Here is a 21,241-nt window from a genome sequence, read left to right on the forward strand (position 1 = left end):
AAAATTAAATTTTTGAAAAAATGCTTTTGAAATAAAAATTATTATTGGGGCACTTGTTGGAGAATAATTACAATAAATAAATTTTTACATTATCTAATGATTATATTAATTAACAGTATACCTCATTCAGCATCTTGACCAGTGTTGCCGACCGCCTACATCACACAACCGCACTGGGGTGCTACTACTGACCGACCGCTCTGCATGGCGACTATTAGCGTACTGCACTGCACGACTACTACTGACCGACTGCTCGTAACTAAATCGAGCTACAGACTGCCACGACTACAGACAGAGTACTGCTCTGCATAGCGACAACTAGCGAACTGCACTGCAACACTCGCGCGGTCAAGCGCATACTCTCTGGTCAGAGACGCTGCAATGCCTCGCCATCGCTGCTGCGTTGCATACGTGTTTCATAACCCTCCACTGGGGGGGCAAAAATTTGGCAGCGATGGTGAGTCATTTGGACTTGCCAATCGCGGCAAAATTTTTTTTAACTAATAAACTTCTACAATTTACAGAATATTTAATGTAGTACATGAATTAAATGTTGTGCACACGCACTAAGTACAAAATATATAAGACAAAGACAAGATATGAGTACAAAACATAGTAGCAAATCAGAAAAATGTATATACAAATTATTTGACAGAAAACAAAGTGCACACGCACTGAAAAAATTCTTTGGCATATTCAGAACAAATAAACAGACTGGCAAAAAATATTATGTTGACAAGTGACATGAGTGCAGATGCACTGGAGTTGAGAACATATCAGTAAATGATGAAATGTATATACAATGAGTAACAAATGACATAAGTGCATACGCACTGAAGTATTGAACATACAGAATGAGTACAAATCATATTGAAAAATGAGAAAAGTGCACAGGCACTGAAGTTCAGTAGAAAACATATTAACACCTAACATAAGTGCACATGCACTGTAGTTCAGAACATATCCTTAAAATAAAAAATGTATACACAATATAAAAGACAAGAGTGCACATACTGTACTTGAGAACAAATCGAAAAAATGTCTTTAGCATTTTCGCAATAAATAAACATAATGGCAAAAAAATCATGTCCAAAGTGCACACGCACTGAAGAAATGTCTTTAGCATTTTCACAACAAATAAACATAATGGCAAAACATCATGTCGACCAGTGCCATAAGTGTACTCACACTGGAGTTCAGCAAATCGAAAAAGAATGTATAATCCACGAACATAAATGATGTTACCAAAAAAAAATGATTTTCTTTATGTGACAAGAATTAGGATAGGAAAGGAAAGGATTGCATCATGGTTGTAGCACTTTAGATTGCACACAGCTGTTCTGAAAGTCCATATCTTTCCACAGAAGTACAACACCAAGTGACACAACTTGAAGATCTTTTCCCATCAGAATTTATCAGTGTAGCCAAGACACTGAACTGTCGTAGTAATGTTCCATGTTTTCATTTTGGCAGTACATTAGGTATACCAAACAGTGGGACCATAATAACGTCTTCATCGCTCACGGTGGTGGACAGCATGTCGTGTCAACACCACGCTCTTACAAGGCACACCAACGTAGAATTAGTGCAAAACCAAATACAGTGCTCCATGATCACTGGGATAAACAGAACATATGGACATTGCAGTAATTCAGGGTGGTTAACTCATGAGGTGAAGGACATCAAGTCACATAATATTGACAATTACAGACTTAATTAGTAGTTTGTGGCATTCATAGCCCAGTTATTGAACATTTCTGTACCAAGTATGTAGTATTACAGAAAAATGTTCATTAATTGTTTTACATGGAATCAGTAGCCTTCTTTTCCTAGTTACAAAGCATTATGAAAAAATCGCATTCTTTTCCAGTTACAAAGTATAATTAAGAATCATTAACCTTCTCCTAATTACAGTTAATTAATCATTTGTCATTCCAATAATAATCATTAGCCTTTTCCTAATTACAGTTAATTAATCATTTGTCGTTAATTAATCATTTGTCATTCCAATAGTAAGAATCATTAGTCTTTTCCTAATTATAAAGCATTATTAAACAGTCACATTCCTTTCCAATAACAAAGTATGAACATTGAAAACAAGAGCTAATTAATGGCATAATTAATAACAATTCGTGGAGTGACATTAATTATTGGCACTCAGTGGCCAGCAAGTATTGAATAGAACCAAACATAGTTCATCATTCAGTATTATTCAGATCATTACGAAGTCATTATTAAAAATCAGTTAATTACAGTCATAGCATTAATAATCATGGGCATTATAAGTAGTCTCATTACAATAAACAGTGTTTCTCCTTCAGTAGTATTTAGATCATTACAAAGTCATTATTAAAATCAGTTAATTACAATCATAGCATTAATAATCATGGGCATTATAAGTAGTCTCATTACAATAAACAGTGTTTCTCCTTCAGTAGTATTTAGATCATTACAAAGTCATTATTAAAAATCAGTTAATTACAGTCATAGCATTAATAATCATGCGCATTATAAGTAGTCTCATTACAATAAACAGTGGCAATTATTAGCTAGTGACAAAGCATTATTTTATATATATACTTTTTTTTGTCTCATTAAGAAGTCATTACTCAAGTGACATACTATTCAGAGCTAATCAGTATTACTCAGAATTATCATAAACTAGTGACATCATGTGGGACTGGTAATACATTTTTTTGTTAGCAATGCATTGCGTTGGGATCGATAATTAATTTCTGAGGCATAACACTATTTGCTTTTGACTTATTGCTGCAAATGAGGATAGGTAACGTCATTCGTCATGAGTCAGCTGTAGCAAGGTTATGTAACAAGGCAGTATATGTGATCTCATTCATAAATGATAAACACAAATGGGTAAAAAAAAATAAAATGCAAGTACTAGAACAGGTATAATAAGTAACAGGTTTAGTAAGTATCATGAAAAACTTCTCCTGAAAAAATATACAAAATGGATTATTGACCTGAAAGAAGAAACGCACACTATGCTGAAAAGTAGTGAACTTCGAATTAACAGGTAGTGAAATGTGTATAAAATATGTTCCATAGCTGTCCTTTCCAAAACTTTCTGTCATCCTACTATGCAATGTAACACCTGCTGTCAAAACAAACTGCAACAAATACTTAAATAACTACGTAGCATAAATACATAACTTCAACATTATCCTCATCTGTAAAGAAAACTTCATTATCCATATCATCATAACTTCACTATTATCATCATCTGTAAAGAAAAACTTCATTATTCATAACATCATTTCCTTCGTCATTATTCATCAGTATTCATTATCATCTGCAAAAAATCACTTCATTACTCATTATACAACTATTCCTTATCTCTAGCATATTTCATCACTAAAACTAAGATGTGTAGTTCAGTCTGACAGCCTGCATCAATCACCTTGTATTCTGAAGGAAAAAATTAGTTAAGACTGCTATTCTACGATGAGTATAGTATATTCTTGTTAATGCTTGTTAATCCTGATCCATTTACTCTTCCTCATAAAGCTATTGCATCTTCTTTCGTTTATTCCGTAGGTGAAATTCCCATTTATGTTAAATTTATTTCTTAGAATCATCATTCCTTTCTGAAATTGATCAACAAAGATTAATGTCCTGCATTTAAATCATATACCCACTAAATAATGACTGGTTAATGGTGACACAATTAGCCATACAGCATAACATGACAGAAAACGTAATATGTCAAAGACATTGACAGTGTTCAGATGCAAAAATGTACACAGAATATCACAATGCAGCAGCAAAAAATGTAAAACAGTCACGATGTTGAGGTGTCATAGGGCAAAAAAAATGTCAAAGTCAACTGGTGTGTGTTATATCTTAACTATTTAACTATTTCACAGTGCATATAAACAAAACTGGAATACAATCGTACATAAAAAGACAAATGTGACGTTCGTTGTGTTCAGCTTGTATGTAGTGTAGTTAATAGAGGCGAGAATTAAAGACTTTAATGGAGAGAGAATTTGATAAAATTAATACGTCATTACATAGAATTGCATAATTATTCATAAAATACGTAAGTTCATCTGGAAAAATATGCACGGTCTGATGTGTAACGACAAGAAAAGCGACCTGCTAACCTTACCTTGTCGGGCACTTGCCAAGAAAAATACGATAATCATTAGTAATTAGTCAGGTGAAGTAATTGCATTAGTAAATGGCATCATAGTGTGTTGAATCATAAAGTGTCTTCATTCAATAAACGGTTTAATATTTGAGATGTGGTGATTGCCTTTCGATTTTCTAGTTCTCAAAGTTTCGACGTGTACAACATTGGGGTGAGGGATGCTGCGAATCCGATATGGACCTGCGTATAGAAGTTCAAATTTACTGCACTTACCTTTTAATTTGCTGGATAAATAGTGTGTACGTACTAGTATCTTCTGTCCAACGTGAAAGTCGCGGCGTGTAAAAACCTGTTTTTGCTGTCTTCTCCGGCGCTCTGCGGCACGTTTGATGTTGTTCAGCGCAATGTCAATTATTTCGTGGTGTCTTAGTCGCCTACATTTGGGTAATTTTACTAATTCTTTAATTTTGTTCGGTGGTTCAACGTTTTTCAGTATAACAGTCGGAGATAGCATAGTGGATTCATTTGGAATGGAATTAATTACATCTTGGAATGAGAGTATGTGTGTATCCCAATCAATATGTCTTTTGTGGCAGTATATTCGGCACAGTTTACCAATTTCTTTCATTAACCTTTCACAGGGGTTCGAAGAAGCGTGGTACTTGGATATATAGATCGGAGAAATGTTTCTGGCTCGTAACATGCGTGTCCATACGCTACTACGAAATTGAGATCCATTGTCAGAAATTACTTTCATCAAATGCCCTACATGAGATAGAAAATGTTTTACAAATGCCTTCGAAACAGTTTTGGCAGTAGCTTTGCGTAATGGAGTGAAAGTAACAAATTTTGAAGTGAGCTCAACAGCGACAAAAATGTAGCAAAAACCTCTGTTAGTTCTCGGAATTGGACCAAAAATGTCTACTGCGGCCATGTGTCTTAATTTAACAGGTACAATGGGATATAAAGGCAGAATATGTGAAGTGGTGTCTGACTTAGCTTTCTGGCAAATTTTACAAGACGCTAAAACTCGTCGTATACGTTTTTCCATGTTGGTAAAATAACAGTTTTGTCTCAGTATAAGAAAACATTTTCGTCCTCCGTAATGTGCGTAACTTAGATGAGTGTACCAAATTAATTTGTTAATCAGTTCGTCAGGAATGCATAATAACCAATTGTTGCTGTCAGGATGAGAGCGGCGAAACAGAATGTCATTGCGTACAGTGTAGTGGTTCCTAATCGTAACATTATTCTTATCTTGCCAAAGGTGTTTAATTTCTTTCCACACATTGTCTTTATTTTGCTCTTGTGCTATGTCCTGTAATGACGATGCAATAAAATTTTCAAATGCAACTTGCTGAATGTACATGACACTGAAATTTGTTTTGCAGAAGTTGGTTGCTACGTCTTGCTGATTGTTGCCGAGAGAACGCGATAGTGCATCTGCTGTAACATTTTGCGTGCCGGGAATGTGAACTATTGTAAAATTAAATTCCTGTAAATACAGTTTCCATCTACTTAATCTATCGTGAGTGAATTTGGCCGAGAGTAAAAATTGTATCGCTCTGTGGTCTGTGTACACGGTGGTATGTCTGCCATAAAGAAAATGCCTAAATCTCGTAAAAGCCCATACAACACATAATGTTTCAAGTTCTGTAACAGAATAATTTCGTTCAGCGGGTGACAAAATGCGGCTTGCAAATGCGATGTTTTTAATTACTGTAGAGCCATCTTCTTCTATTTCCTGAAAAATGTGTACGCCCAAAGCGGTATTGGAACTGTCAGTGGCAATGGAAAAATTTCTGGTAAGATCTGGGTGCGATAATAGTGGAGCATTCAACAAAGCATGTTTCAAATAACATTCTCGTGAACAAAATTCTGCGTGTCAAAAGTAATGTTTGCGTTACTGTAATATGCAATCTGTACTGTGTCTGGTCAAATTCTGTCGTACGTGCTATTATTTACGGGAGAATGTTGTGGCATATCCACTATATGAACTGTTCTGTTATTTCTTACTGACGTGTTACGCTATGGATGACACCTATTGTCTGTTCCATTCATGATTATTTGTTGTTGCTGATGTTGTTGCTGCTCATAAGATCGACTGTTATTAAGTGTACGCTGAAAATTGTCCTCATTATTTTTACGTCTGTCATGATAGTAATTTCTATACGGCGCATTGCGATAGGAATTGAAATGGTGTGTTGTCTGTACGTGGTTATTTCTTTGCTGCCATGCGTTACTATTTGTTGGAGCTGGGACTATACGTGCACGCGGCGAAACATTAAAGTTTAGTTGACCTTGTAGACTGCATTGTTGGTTAGGTATGCTAAGCGGTTGACTTTCATGCTGTTGCGGTGAAAAACGTCTATTGTTACAAAAAAATGCGTTTGCTGTTAATTTTACACATACTGATGATTACGATTTTATCTGTAATTAAAATTACGGCGGTAGTTGTCATTACGGGAGTGCCTACTGAATATTGTCACATTCGGTAAAAATTTGTCATATCCGGTTTTCATTACTCGTTTCTTAATACTAGGTAGAGCAATAGTTAAAGAGCAGTTTTGATAGATATAAAGGATAGTAGAAGAGAAGGCAGCAGTGCAGAAAACTAAAGATGAAACAGCACTACTACAGCTCGGGGCCCTATGCTCGCTACGGCACATATTCATTAAAGCGTAATGAATCCCCTGAGGTCTATTACGCACTGCAAATAAATTTTAGCTTTTGCGTTGCAAGCAATAGCGGTAAAATTCCAAAAGTAAATTGTTGTAAGCACGTTAATTCAAGTTTCCTCATTACACGCAATGCTGATGAAAATGCAATAGCAAATTGTCGCATCAGGTTCAAAGCTAGCTTTTGCATTACAGGCAATAGCGGTGAAAGTACAAAAACAAATTGTCGTATACAGCTCAAAGCGTGTACCTGTGTTCTGTCATTATTAAATTCTTTACATTTTCTTACAAATACAAATTGCATTTTATCAACGCTCTCGTCACTGAATTTGAAAACACGTTCGGGTTTGTGAGTGAATCTGTTCATCTGTGTCATTTCGGATATCAAGTTGCATAGCTTTTCAGATTTTAAGTCGCGTGGCTTTTCAGATTTTACGTCTCGTAGTCTCTGTAAATTGCTCACATTATACACGCTGCGTGAGTCTGACACATGTTCATAATGTGGCGGATTCTGTGACGTATTGGTGACTGAAATAGTTTTCAACTCTGTTACTTTAATACTTTCGTCAATTTGGTTGTTGTGTCGTTCACTTTTATTAACAATTTCCGTATTCACAGTGTGTGAAACTTCCACTGACTCTAAATTAACTTCGTCGCGAATCTGTACTGCGTTTTTAGGGCATTGTTCAGTGACTGCATTAATTTCGTGTATCTGTGTTGCGTTTGCTGAACGTTGTTCAGTGACTGATTTAACTTCGTCTTTATGTAATTCTGTTGTGCTTTCACGTGTACTATTTAATTCTTGTGCAACAGTGCCAACCTTTTCATTACTGTTATTAGCACAAGTCTTAGTATTCACACGTAATTGTTCTTTAATGTCCTGGCATTGCACGGTAACAGCTGTATTCTGTTCACTAACTTGTCTGTTCCGTTCGTTAAGGTTGTCTTGTTTTTCGTTCGTCAGTTTAAAACTTTCATTAATTATTTCGCGAAGTTGTTTGTTCCGTTCTTCAAGTTTTTCATTAAGTTGTTTAAACTGTTCACTAAGTTGTTTGAAATTGTCGTCTAATTTTTTGTTCTGTTCACTAAATTGTTGTTGTAGCAATCTTGCCATAATTTGTTCAAAGCCAAAGTTAGCGTTTATACTCTCTGTGCTGTTTAGTGGTGGATCTGGAACTTTCTCGCTTACTGTAACCATTTGGTTATTTTGAGAATTACAAAAAGGTTTGTCAGTCGAATGTACACTGTCGGTCATTATTTCTGAATTAAATGGATCCGTCGTACTTTCACTACACTGACCATTTTCATTCGAAAAATTTGTTTGTATGTTACTTGAATTTTCCAAACCGGTTGTGTTAAGCTGGGTAGCGCTCATTACAATAGAGCGTCCAGCGTCATCAATTGTCGTCAGATTAACAGACGAGACAATTGAGTTCGTTTGTCCCTCATTAAGATAAAAGTCATCATTAGTGGTTGTAATGCACTGATTGTTTGTGAACGCAGGATTGTCATCATTACACTGCGTGTCACATGTCCTATCGGTAAAGTCGTTTGAGCCGGTAATTTCGTTCGTAATACTTCGCGATACACTATTCACAGTCTTTCGCGGCATTTTTACAGTAGTCACAATTATTCACAAAACAAATAAGCACAATGCAAAAGCAACACACAAATACAACAGAGCAAACGAATTGTCGTTGATCTGTGGAAAGAAAGTCACAAGTTAATAAAAGCGTAGCGCCAAATCCTAATTATACTTAAGCAAATAAGAGCAGATATCTGACTGTTTTTCAAAAGACTCTCAACGAAATACGATCCTGGCATGGGTGTCGCCAAGTGTAACCTCCCCACCGTAATTTAAAAAAAATAAATGACAATACTTAATACAAATGGGAGCCGAGTGTAACCTTCCCACCGAAATTTTAAAGTAATGACAATGTTATTTAGGAATGCTAATGGACATTGCGCTAAGTGTAACTTTCCCACAATGGAATCTACTGACAATGACAATTAAACAAAAATTAGCAATCTGACTCAAATATAAGTTCTTCACAAAAAATTAAAGTCCATTCAGTGATAAGAAAATTCAATTAAACCGAAATATCGGTCTTTGGCCCTGTGTAAAACAATCAGAATTAGATTCTTACCTCAGTATAACTGGATGTCAAATTTCTGCTCTTATCTCTGCGCACGGCTTGGAGGAACTGTATTGCAAATAATAATATTCCTTTTTTTGTGATTTTACTGAAATTTTTCTTTAAAAAAAAGTGGAGTGAAGTGGGAAGTGCAACGAAATCTTTAGTTCAATAAAAATTAAATTTTTGAAAAAATGCTTTTGAAATAAAAATTATTATTGGGGCACTTGTTGGAGAATAATTACAATAAATAAATTTTTACATTATCTAATGATTATATTAATTAACAGTATACCTCATTCAGCATCTTGACCAGTGTTGCCGACCGCCTACATCACACAACCGCACTGGGGTGCTACTACTGACCGACCGCTCTGCATGACGACTATTAGCGTACTGCACTGCACGACTACTACTGACCGACTGCTCGTAACTAAATCGAGCTACAGACTGCCACGACTACAGACAGAGTACTGCTCTGCATAGCGACAACTAGCGAACTGCACTGCAACACTCGCGCGGTCAAGCGCATACTCTCTGGTCAGAGACGCTGCAATGCCTCGCCATCGCTGCTGCGTTACATACGTGTTTCAACACACGTGCAGGTCGTCCACTTATAGCAACCATCAAAACTCTGGCATCTCTCTCCCCACATCCACCACCGCTGGCGGCTCACCTCCAACCGTGCAACGCTACGCGCTGTTCACTTCCAACTGCCCAACACTACAATAGCGAATATTCCAACGATGCCAACCAGCCACAGACTGCACACAGCACAGTCAGTGATTTTCATACAGAGCGCTACGTGGCGTTACCAACATAAAAACCTAAACATCCTACTTACACTGTGAATAGTTTTATTTTGTACAAGGCTATCATCAAGCAAATAAAATATCTAGTGGAATGTATAAAAAAAAGTTACCATGGACATTGCAGCTGCAGAAGAAGACATCGATCATTGGGTCCAACACCAACCACTAACCTAGACAGAAATTTTGGTCGCTTTTTTCCAGGAAAGGTGCCCCCACTGTCAACAAAGCAAACGCCACATGTTACTGTAAAGTATGCTCTGACAATGGAAAGAAATAGACTGGCAAGCGGATAAGGAAAGAGAGCAGCTGGGGGTACAAAGACTGCAATGTTAGACTTTGTGTACGCCAATATTTTCAAGACTACCATTTAGAAGAAATCGTGTATAGATTATATGTAATCGTTTTGGTCATCAAGTATGCCCTTTTTGCGATGTTATTTTTTTGTTTTTATTTCTACTTGAAATCTCTATCAGCAAGTGTAACACTTTTTCTGCCAGGGAGGGAATTTCTTCGCTAACGCACCAGTACTGTTGCGAACACACTGGTGTCCAAAATTAAAGCAACAAACGGATATTTTGCAAGGTTGCGTTTATTTTGCCACAAAACAGTGTAGACAAGTAATAGTAAAATAGAAACAACATAAAGAATACAGAACGTAAACAATGGCAACACGCATAACTGTAGATAAAAATGTTCTTCGTTTTTTTCAACGTAACGGGTTTGTACATATATTCCGACAACTGGTTAATGTTCTCACTATGGGGTGTGACCACGTCGAGCAGCAATAGAAGCCTGACAACGAGGCAGTGAATGATGACATCAATCTCGTGTTGAGGCAATAATGCCCGTTCTTCCCGCAGAGCTGCTCCCAAGTCTTGAGAAGTACCTGGTGAATGCTGACGTGATGCAAGCCGTCTCCGCAGTGCATCCGAGATATGCTCTATCGGATTCAAATCGGGAGAGCGAACTGGCCACGCCATGCGTGCAGTATCTTCCATTTCCAAGAAAACATCAGCCACCCGTGCCCTATGAGATCGAGCATTATCGTCCATCAATACGAAGTCTGTGCCTACAGCGCCTCGCAACAACCACAAATGAGGTCCCAAGGTCTTTTCACGGTACCTGACAGCAATTAAACCTCGCAGAATCACCTACGTACAATTTTATGAAGAGGGGTTCGAGTGGTCAACATAATCCCTGCCCGCACCAATAGGCGTCCTCCTCGATATCGGTCTCTTTCCACAATATCTGGGTCCCGAAACTGTGTTCCACTTTCCCGCCAGATACGAATCCATCGAGACTCATTCTCCAGACTAAATCGGTCTCAACTGTGAAAGAATATTGACCGACTATTCGACCGTCCAGGTGTCGTGTTGATGACTTCGCTCTAGACGTTCCCTTCAGTGAAGATGTGTCAGAGGCAGGCATGCAGCAGGTCTCCCAGAATAAAGGCCACTCTACCAAAGCCTTCTGTACACGGTTTTGCTCGATACAGCACGTCCAGTGGATGCTGCGAGCTCACCTGCCAGCTGCCGTGCTGTACTAAGGCGGTGCTGTTGTGCCCACACAGTCACATAATGGTCCTCTTTTTGGACAACATGGTTGTGGAGAGAAGCAGCGATTAGTATGATTAATCAATAATTCAAGAACAGTCTTAATCGCATTTATTATTGTTATTATACCGCCAACCGGTTTCAACCCGACGTAGGGGTCATCTTCTGGGCGCTTACACCATTGGTCGACGGCTGGTGGTGTCACTCCTGTCTACATAACGGCAGGAAACTATGTAGACAGGAGTGCCACCACCAGCAGTCGACCAATGGTGTAAACGTCGGGTTGAAACCGGTTGGCGGTATTATAACAATAATAAATGCGATTAAGACAGTTCTTGAATTATTAAATAATGGTCCTGTCTTCTGAAGTCTCACATGGTCATCCCTGTCCCATTCTTCAGAATAAAGTTACGGTCTCTATACACTGTCGCCACATCCGAGAAACAACAGAACGATTCACATTAAGCCATCGGGCCAAATCATTTTGCTACTGTCCTGCATCCTATCTCTCTATGGCCCTCCGTCTGCCCCGATAGCCGAATGGTCAGCGTCACGGACTGCCGTCCTAAGGGGCCCGGGTTCGATTCCCGGCTGGGTCGGGGATTTTCTCCGCTCAGGGACTGGGTGTTGTGTTGTCTTCATCATCATTTCATCCCCATCCGCAGGTCGCCCAAAGTGGCGTCGAATGTAATAAGACCTGCACCAAGGCGGCAGGACCTGCTCCCTAAGGGGCCTCCCGGCCAGTGACGCCAAAAGTTCATTTCCATTATGGCCCTCCACCGTAGAGAGACCGGTAGCCATCTTCTCTACATCTACATTTATACTCCGCAAGCCATCCAACGGTGTGTGGCGGAGGGCACTTTACGTGCCACTGTCATTACCTCCCTTTCCTGTTCCAGTCGCGTATGGTTCGCGGGAAGAACGACTGCCGGAAAGCCTCCGTACGCGCTCGAATCTCTCTAATTTCACATTCGTGATCTCCTCGGAAGGTGTAAGTAGGGGGAAGCAATATATTCGATACCTCATCCAGAAACGCACCCACTCGAAACCTGGACAGCAAGCTACACCTCGATGAAGAGCGCCTCCCTTGCAGAGTCTGCCACTTGAGTTTGCTAAACATCTCCGTAACGCTATCACGCCTACCAAATAACCCTGTGACGAAACGCGCCGCTCTTCTTTGGATCTTATCTATCTCCTCTGCCAACCCGACCTGGTACGGATCCCACACTGAGCAATACTCAAGTATAGGTCGAATGAGTGTTTTGTAAGCCACCTCCTTTGTTGATGGACTACATTTTCTAAGGACTCTCCCAATGAATCTCAACCTGGCACCCGCCTTACCAACAATTAATTTTATATGATCATTCCACTTCTAATCGTTCCGCACGCATACTCCCAGATACACTCCTGGAAATGGAAAAAAGAACATATTGACACCGGTGTGTCAGACCCACCATACTTGCTCCGGACACTGCGAGAGGGCTGTACAAGCAATGATCACACGCACGGCACAGCGGACACACCAGGAACCGCGGTGTTGGCCGTCGAATGGCGCTAGCTGCGCAGCATTTGTGCACCGCCGCCGTCAGTGTCAGCCAGTTTGCCGTGGCATACGGAGCTCCATCGCAGTCTTTAACACTGGTAGCATGCCGCGACAGCGTGGACGTGAACCGTATGTGCAGTTGACGGACTTTGAGCGAGGGCGTATAGTGGGCATGCGGGAGGCCGGGTGGACGTACCGCCGAATTGCTCAACACGTGGGGCGTGAGGTCTCCACAGTACATCGATGTTGTCGCCAGTGGTCGGCGGAAGGTGCACGTGCCCGTCGACCTGGGACCGGACCGCAGCGACGCACGGATGCACGCCAAGACCGTAGGATCCTACGCAGTGTCGTAGGGGACCGCACCGCCACTTCCCAGCAAATTAGGGACACTGTTGCTCCTGGGGTATCGGCGAGGACCATTCGCAACCGTCTCCATGAAGCTGGGCTACGGTCCCGCACACCGTTAGGCCGTCTTCCGCTCACGCCCCAACATCGTGCAGCCCGCCTCCAGTGGTGTCGCGACAGGCGTGAATGGAGGGACGAATGGAGACGTGTCGTCTTCAGCGATGAGAGTCGCTTCTGCCTTGGTGCCAATGATGGTCGTATGCGTGTTTGGCGCCGTGCAGGTGAGCGCCACAATCAGGACTGCATACGACCGAGGCACACAGGGCCAACACCCGGCATCATGGTGTGGGGAGCGATCTCCTACACTGGCCGTACACCACTGGTGATCGTCGAGGGGACACTGAATAGTGCACGGTACATCCAAACCGTCATCGAACCCATCGTTCTACCATTCCTAGACCGGCAAGGGAACTTGCTGTTCCAACAGGACAATGCACGTCCGCATGTATCCCGTGCCACCCAACGTGCTCTAGAAGGTGTAAGTCAACTACCCTGGCCAGCAAGATCTCCGGATCTGTCCCCCATTGAGCATGTTTGGGACTGGATGAAGCGTCGTCTCACGCGGTCTGCACGTCCAGCACGAACGCTGGTCCAACTGAGGCGCCAGGTGGAAATGGCATGGCAAGCCGTTCCACAGGACTACATCCAGCATCTCTACGATCGTCTCCATGGGAGAATAGCAGCCTGCATTGCTGCGAAAGGTGGATATACACTGTACTAGTGCCGACATTGTGCATGCTCTGTTGCCTGTGTCTATGTGCCTGTGGTTCTGTCAGTGTGATCATGTGATGTATCTGACCCCAGGAATGTGTCAATAAAGCTTCCCCTTCCTGGGACAATGAATTCACGGTGTTCTTATTTCAATTTCCAGGAGTGTATTTTACAGAAGTAACTCCTACCAGTGTTTGTTCCGCTATCATGTAATCATACAATAAAGGATCCTTCTTCCTATGTATTCGCAATACATTACATTTGTCTATGTTTAGGGTCAATTGCCACTCCCTGCACCAAGTGCCTCTACGCTGCAGATCTTCCTGCATTTCGCTGCAATTTTCTAATGCTGCAACTTCTCTGTATACTACAGCATCATCCGCGAAAAGCCGCATGGAACTTCCGACACTATCTACTAGGTCAGTGCTATACTGCACTGTCTGTGACTGTGTACTCAGCACTCAGCGATTGTGGATGTGAGGCTACCAGGCAAACACCTCGTTTCATAGGAGTCCTGACGTCATCGTTGGTATGGTTGTCCGTTAACCAGAATGCCATGTTCCGTGCAGAACACGTTCGTACAGACATTTGGCTGCGAGTTTGTATGATTGTATCGTGAATTAGATACAGGACGGGGAAATAGCACTTTGTTGCTTTGTTTTTGGACACCAGTGCATATAAAGGGTTGTCCATTGATCGTGACCGGGCCAAATATTTCACAAAATGAGCGTCAAAGGAAGAAACTTGTCTAGATTGAAGGGGGAAACCAGATGGCGCTATGGTTAGCCCGCTAGATGGCGCTGCCATAGGTCAAACGGATATCAACTCCGTTTTCTTTAAATAGGAACGCCCATTTTTTATTACATATTCGTGTAGTACGTAAAGAAATGTGAATATTTTAGTTGGATCACTTTTTTCGCTTTGTGATATATGGCGCTGTAATAGTCACAAACATATAGCTCACAATTTTAGACGAACGATTGTTAACAGGTAGGTTTTTTTAAATTAAAATACAGAACGTAGGTACGTTCGAAAATTTTATTTCGGTTGTTCCAATGTGATACATGTACCTTTGTGAACTTATTTCTGAGAACGCATGCTGTTACAGCGTGATTACCTGTAAATACCACATTAATGGAATAAATGCTCAAAATGATGTCTGTCAACCTCAATGCATTTGGCAATACGTGTAACGACATTCCTCTCAACAGCGAGTAGTTCGCCTTCCGTAATGTTCGCACATGCATTGACAATGCGCTGACGCGTGTTGTCAGGAGTTGTCGGTGGATCACGATAGCAAATATCCTTCAACTTTCCGCCACAGAAAGAAATCCGGGGACGTCAGATCCGGTGAACGTGCAGGCCATGGTATGGTGCTTCGACAACCGATCCACCTGTCACGAAATATGCTATTCAATACCGCTTCAACCGCACGCGAGCTATGTGCCGGACATCCATCATGTTGGAAGTACATCGCCATTCTGCTATGCAGTGAAACATCTTGTAGTAACAACGTTAGAACATTACGTAGGAAATCAGCATACATTGCACCATTTAGATTGCCATCGATAAAATGGGGGCCAATTATGCTTCCTCCCATAATGCCGCACCATATATTAACCCGCCAAGGTCGCTGATGTTCCACTTGTCGCAGGCATCGTGGATTATCCGTTGCCCAATGGTGCATATTATGCCGGTTTACGTTATCGCTGTTGGTGAATGACGCTTCGTCGCTAAATAGAACGCGTGGAAAAAATCTGTCATCGTCCCGTAATTTCTCTTGTGCCCAGTGGTACAACTGTACACGACGTTCAAAGTCGTCGCCATGCAGTTCCTGGTGCATAGAAATATGGTACGGGAGCAATCGATGTTGATGTAGCTTTCTCAACACCGACGTTTTTGAGATTCCCGATTCTCGCGCAGCTTGTCTGCTACTGATGTACGGATTAGCCGCGACAGCAGCTAAAACACCTACTTGGACATCATCATTTGTTGCAGGTCGTAGTTGACGTTTCACATGTGACTGAACACTTCGTGTTGCCTTAAATAACGTAACCATCCGGCGAACGGTCCGGACACTTGGATGATGTCGTCCAGGATACCTAGCAGCATACACAGCACACGCCAGTTGGGCATTTTTGATCACAATAGCCATACATCAACACGATATCGACCTTTTCCGCAATTGGTAAACGGTCCATTTTGACGCGGGTAAAGTATGACGAAGCATACACCGTCCGCACTGGCGGAATGTTACCTGATACCACGTATACGTTTGCGAATATTACAGCGCCATCTATCACAAAGCGAAAAAAGTGGTCCAAATAAACATTCATATTTCTTTACGTACTACACGAATATGTAATAAAAAAATGGGGGTTCCTATTTAAACGGAGTTGATATTCGTTTGACCTATGGCAGCGCCATCTAGCGGGACAACCATAGCGCCATCTGGTTTTCTCCTTCAAGCCAGACGAATTTCGTTCTTTGTAGTTTTTTCGTTTGGTGCTTATTTCGTGAGATATTTGGCCCGGTCACTATCAATGGATCACCCTGTATAAGCAAGGATATTTATTAATCTATATGGTATATGGTATAATTATGCTAAATGTGCGCCTCTAATATGCTTGACAATTGTGTAATCATTCTTTAAATTTTCTAGAAAATCGCCAGTTACATGTGCAATCAAAGAGGATAAGATAGGAGTGTTGAAATTGTTAAACCTAGTCATCTCATCCAGCTCACCCCCACCCTGAGATACTTTGGCCTCACCCTCGACCGACACACCACCTGGACCCCTCATCTCCAAACCATCCAGCAGAAAGCCCATTCCCCCCTCCGCCTTCTGAAACTCCTGTCTGGCCGGACATGGGGATTGCATCCTTCTACCATCCTCCACACCTACAAATCCCTCATCCGTCCTAACCTCTGTTATGCCAGCAATGCCTGGATCACCGCACCTACCCACTTTTACAGGGCCCTCTAAATCCTTGAACGCCAAGTGCTCCGCCTTGCGTTCAGTATCTGCCTTCCTTCCCCCACACGGCTCCTGTATGAACTGATCCCCTTCCCCTTCCCCCACCTCCTCCTGTTCCTCCAACATCTCCGCATCCTTTACATTGTCCGCAGGCTTCATCCCCCCACCCTCTGGTTTCCTCCTTCGAACTTCGCTACCCTTCCTTCCAACTATAACCTGGCCTTGTTTCCCCCCCTCCCCAGGGCCCCCTTTCTCCTCTCCCCTCCTTTCCCCTCCTCCTCCCAGAGCGGATTTTCCTCCTCCCCTCCCCCCCCCCCGAGACCCTGCACCCCATCCTTGCCTCTTTCGTTCCCACATCCCTCCCTACCTGGCCCTCTTCAGCGCGCCCCCCGCCCATCTCCCCCCTCTCTTCCCCTCCCTCCTTTCTTTTCATCATCATCAGTGTGCCACGTCAGTGTTGTGTTTAGTGCTGTTTCTCCCATGCGTCAAGAGGTGTGATTTTAATTGTGTGCTGCCTTGAGGTTCGCTGTCAGTGTTTGTTATGTCCTACAGCATCCGTCGGTACTTTTGTGCTCCGATCATACTGTGCCTTGTGTTCTTTTAATTGTCGCAGTGTGATTTTTTGCGTGCGCTACTTTTTTACGGTTTTTATCTCGTTTTACAGTCGCCCCTTTTTTTGTCTATTGGCTTCCATGATGTGACCCCTTTTTTATATCTTATGTTCACTATATTCTCTCCTTTGTATATTTTTAACTATCTTCTATTGTTTGTTCTCTGTCTTTCGGCTGAAGAGCAGCGCATATGATCCTGCCAGCCCACCCTGATGGGGAATTGAAATACAATAAAGAAAAAAAAAAAAGAAAAGAAAGCGTTAAACCAGCGCTGGGTGTGTGGCAGGTGTTTTCTTCACGGACGGGCCGTTCTGGGTGCAGCAACGGCGCTTCACGCTGCGCCACCTGCGGGATTTCGGCTTCGGCAAGATCAGCATGGAGGGCCGCATCCTGGAGGAGGTCGAGGACCTGGTGGGCAGCCTCGCCAACAGGACCGTGCAGGTGGGCTCAGCGGCTGGAGCAAGCGGCAGCTGGGGCGGCTTTCTGGCTTCTTAGCGAGAAAGTATTCAACAAATTAAAACTAATCAGAAGCAAAAGCGAACGACCTTGCCACAGTGATAACAGCGGTTCCCGTCAGATCACCGAAGTTAAGTGCTTTCGGGCTTGGCTAGCACTTGGATGGCTGGCCGTCCGGGTTTGCCGACCTACGTTGGCAAGCGTGGTGCACCCAGCCCTTGTGAGACCAGATGAGCAGGTACTCGACTGAGAAGTAGCGGAAACTGACAACAGCTGGGAGAGTGGTATGCTGACGACGTCCAGTGAAGTCTATCGGCTCGGGATGACACGGCGGTCGGTCGGTACAGTTGGGCCTTTCGACACCTGTTCGGACGGAGTTCAGTTTTTAGATAAACAAGTAACAACAATTAGTGTAAATAATTGTATAATCTCGTTGATTTTCCCGGTGAGTTGTACTAATACGAAGTTCGACGAAATGACGCTGAGACGGGTGTTACGATTAATCAAGGAAAACCTCCAGTTGGGAAACAGGGAAAAAATTAGTTGGTTACTGTCGAATTGCAATTTACAATTTCTTTATTGATTACGTCAGCCATTAAAAGTCATTTCTTTACCACTTGACCAGGAACAGATCCAAAAAAGCTAGCAGGCATGAGTGCCTTTTCAAAACAATTTGCTTGACAGTAAACGGCCAAGCCGTTTTACTTAAAACCGGCTTTGATAAAACATTTGATAACAAATCAAAATTTTCCAAGTAATGAAATTAAAAACTTTACCGTTAATAGCCAAGCCATTTTACTTAAAACAGACTTTGATAAAGCATTTAATAACATAATTATAACTTTCCAAGTAATGAAACAAAACACCAATTTCGCCACCGAACATGTAGGGAGACACTTCTTTTAAATTTTGGCACAACAAGATATTAAATTACAAGGGCTGGCTAACAGGGAGGCAGAACTAGCATTTTCAAAGGATGCCAAGTATATTAAAACAATCAAAGTAAAGATACAGTCATTCACCTTTTACAATAATTAACAATTTTAAAGCCACGTAATTTTAAAAAAACCCACCAATGAAAGGCAAACTTAACCTTTTTAAACAGTGGCCAAAAAGAATCAGACTAAAATACAGCCATTTAACATTTTACAATAACTAACAACTTTAATACCATGTCCTGCCACCAAAATGTCCTGGCACAGAAATAATTAACCGACCGGGTGTAAGGGCGGCCACAATTGTCTCCCGAAGGATGCTCAGGCTAGAAGCGGACTAACAGACCTCGCGCGAGGCCAGGGTAGGAGGAGGAATCAAATCAGGAACCATAATCCCTGCCCAAAAATACACTTCCTCCCAGGCAGTACTAATAAGAAGCCAAAAGATCACTGTATCACTGTCTGTAATTACACCGGCGACAGGGACAGGAAATCCGAACGCAGGAGGCCACAAGGCAGAAAAAATGTAATCTAAAACAATAATCCCTGCCCAAAAATACACTTCCTGCCGGGCAGTACTAATAAGAAGCGGAAAAGATCACTGTCTATAAATAAACCGGCGACACGGACAAGAAACCTGAACGCAAGAGGCCACAAGGCAGAAAAGACGCTGGTTGCGCAAACCAAAATTCTTCAATTAACATCTAAACCCCAAACCAACTTAACTTGCAGCTTATCAGAGAAACAGCAGGTGAACTCCGATGCAAAGGTTCCTCACACCCGACCGTGTCCACGTCGCCAGCGTACCCAACTGGGCACAATCACGCAGCCACGCGCTCTGTCACAGGAGCCCTCGTCTTCTCTGCATCCACGGCGGCGAAATACCACTCCTCAGGTTAGGCGAGTTACTAGTCCATCATCCCCGCCTCCAGACGGAAAATTTAAAGACATCCGTTGCCGCTCCCACCAAGTAGTGACTCGGAACCACAGCCGTGGCCCCCGGGTGCTCACAGCAAGAGCTTACAGCCTTGTCCCATCAACTCGTCCCACTCGTCTCGCACCGCCAGGATAGACCACGCGGCTTCCCGGAACAACAGCCAACTTCCCACCGCCACGCTACGCAGCGGTCTCATCGTCCGGCATTGTCTAATTCCCGATTTTAAAAACCGACCGACCGACTCGTCACCGCTAGGCAACCAACCGGCCATCTCCCCAAAGATCTTACTCCCTTACACAAGGCTAACAGGAAGCAACGATTCGAAGATCGATAAGACCAGACACGCCGCTAGAGGGGAATCTCAACAGAACTATAAATATGAAAGAATCAATTAACGATGGAATGGAAGGACTCAGAACAATCTTAACAGCGCGATATATGTCGAGAGCCGACACATGGCTCAGGCGCCATTATGATCTGGCGAAACGTCGAAACTATGTCTGGGTCATATTTATGTAGGTGACGCTGTGGGGCATTGCTAGCGCCCTATTTCGAGCCACGTATATTGAGACCTTTCCAACACGATCTCACCACCACTTACTTTCATTGTGGAGAAGGCGTTATCAAGAACAGGTGGACGGTGTGGCTACTGTGTCTCCCCTGTCACCAGGGACAGCAAATGTACATGTGGAAAATTTTGTGTCTATTAAAACCACACGCTTAAATACCCAAGCATTTGTACAGAGACCTAGAAGACACCTTCTTCGTGGAGCTACGTTGCAGGGAAGCCTTGGATGAATTTCTTGGCTCCATCGATGCAGTCCACAAGTACAGGGTGCGTCTGAAAAGTTCGGTGAATGGTCTCAAAAAATAAAGGAGGCAACAGTTACGAACAAAATACCATCTCTGGCCTTCAAAGTGCTCACCATTAGCTACAACGCACTTCTGACATCGGTTGTAAAGCCGTTGACATCGGTTGTAAAGCTGTTGGAAACTGTTACCAACAGATTCTTATGGAATCACTCGAAGCACCGTGGTATCGCGTTGTTGGATATCCGCATCATTACAGGAGCTTGGTGCTACCAATACGGTCCGGAAACCAAGCGACAGTCAGTGACATGGGATTCATAGTCTTCTCCGCCTCCCTTGGGTAGGAATTAATGATGGATCAAGCCCTTGCTTTCGGAAAAGTGCTCAACACCGAATTAAATGGCTCTGAGCACTATGGGACTTAACTTCTGAGGTCATCAGTCCCCTACAACTTAGAACTACTTAAACCTAACTAACCTAAGGACATCACACACATCCATGCCCGAGACAGGATTCGAACCTGCGACCGTAGCAGTCGCGCGATTCCGGACTGAGCGCCTACAACCG

The 21,241-nt window shown here is 42.5% G+C and overlaps 1 protein-coding gene across 1 annotated transcript in view; it reads left to right on the forward strand.

Moving 5' to 3' along the window:
• The window catches only part of LOC124798014 (methyl farnesoate epoxidase-like), a 219,441-nt gene that overhangs the window by 126,945 nt on the left and 71,255 nt on the right, over positions 1-21,241 (forward strand). The window contains exon 4 of the mRNA XM_047261211.1: positions 17,823-17,977. Coding sequence (XP_047117167.1) covers positions 17,823-17,977 — 155 coding nt within the window. The remainder of the gene's footprint in view (positions 1-17,822; positions 17,978-21,241) is intronic.

Source organism: Schistocerca piceifrons, chromosome 5, assembly GCF_021461385.2.
Source record: "Schistocerca piceifrons isolate TAMUIC-IGC-003096 chromosome 5, iqSchPice1.1, whole genome shotgun sequence".
NCBI lineage: Eukaryota > Metazoa > Arthropoda > Insecta > Orthoptera > Acrididae > Schistocerca > Schistocerca piceifrons.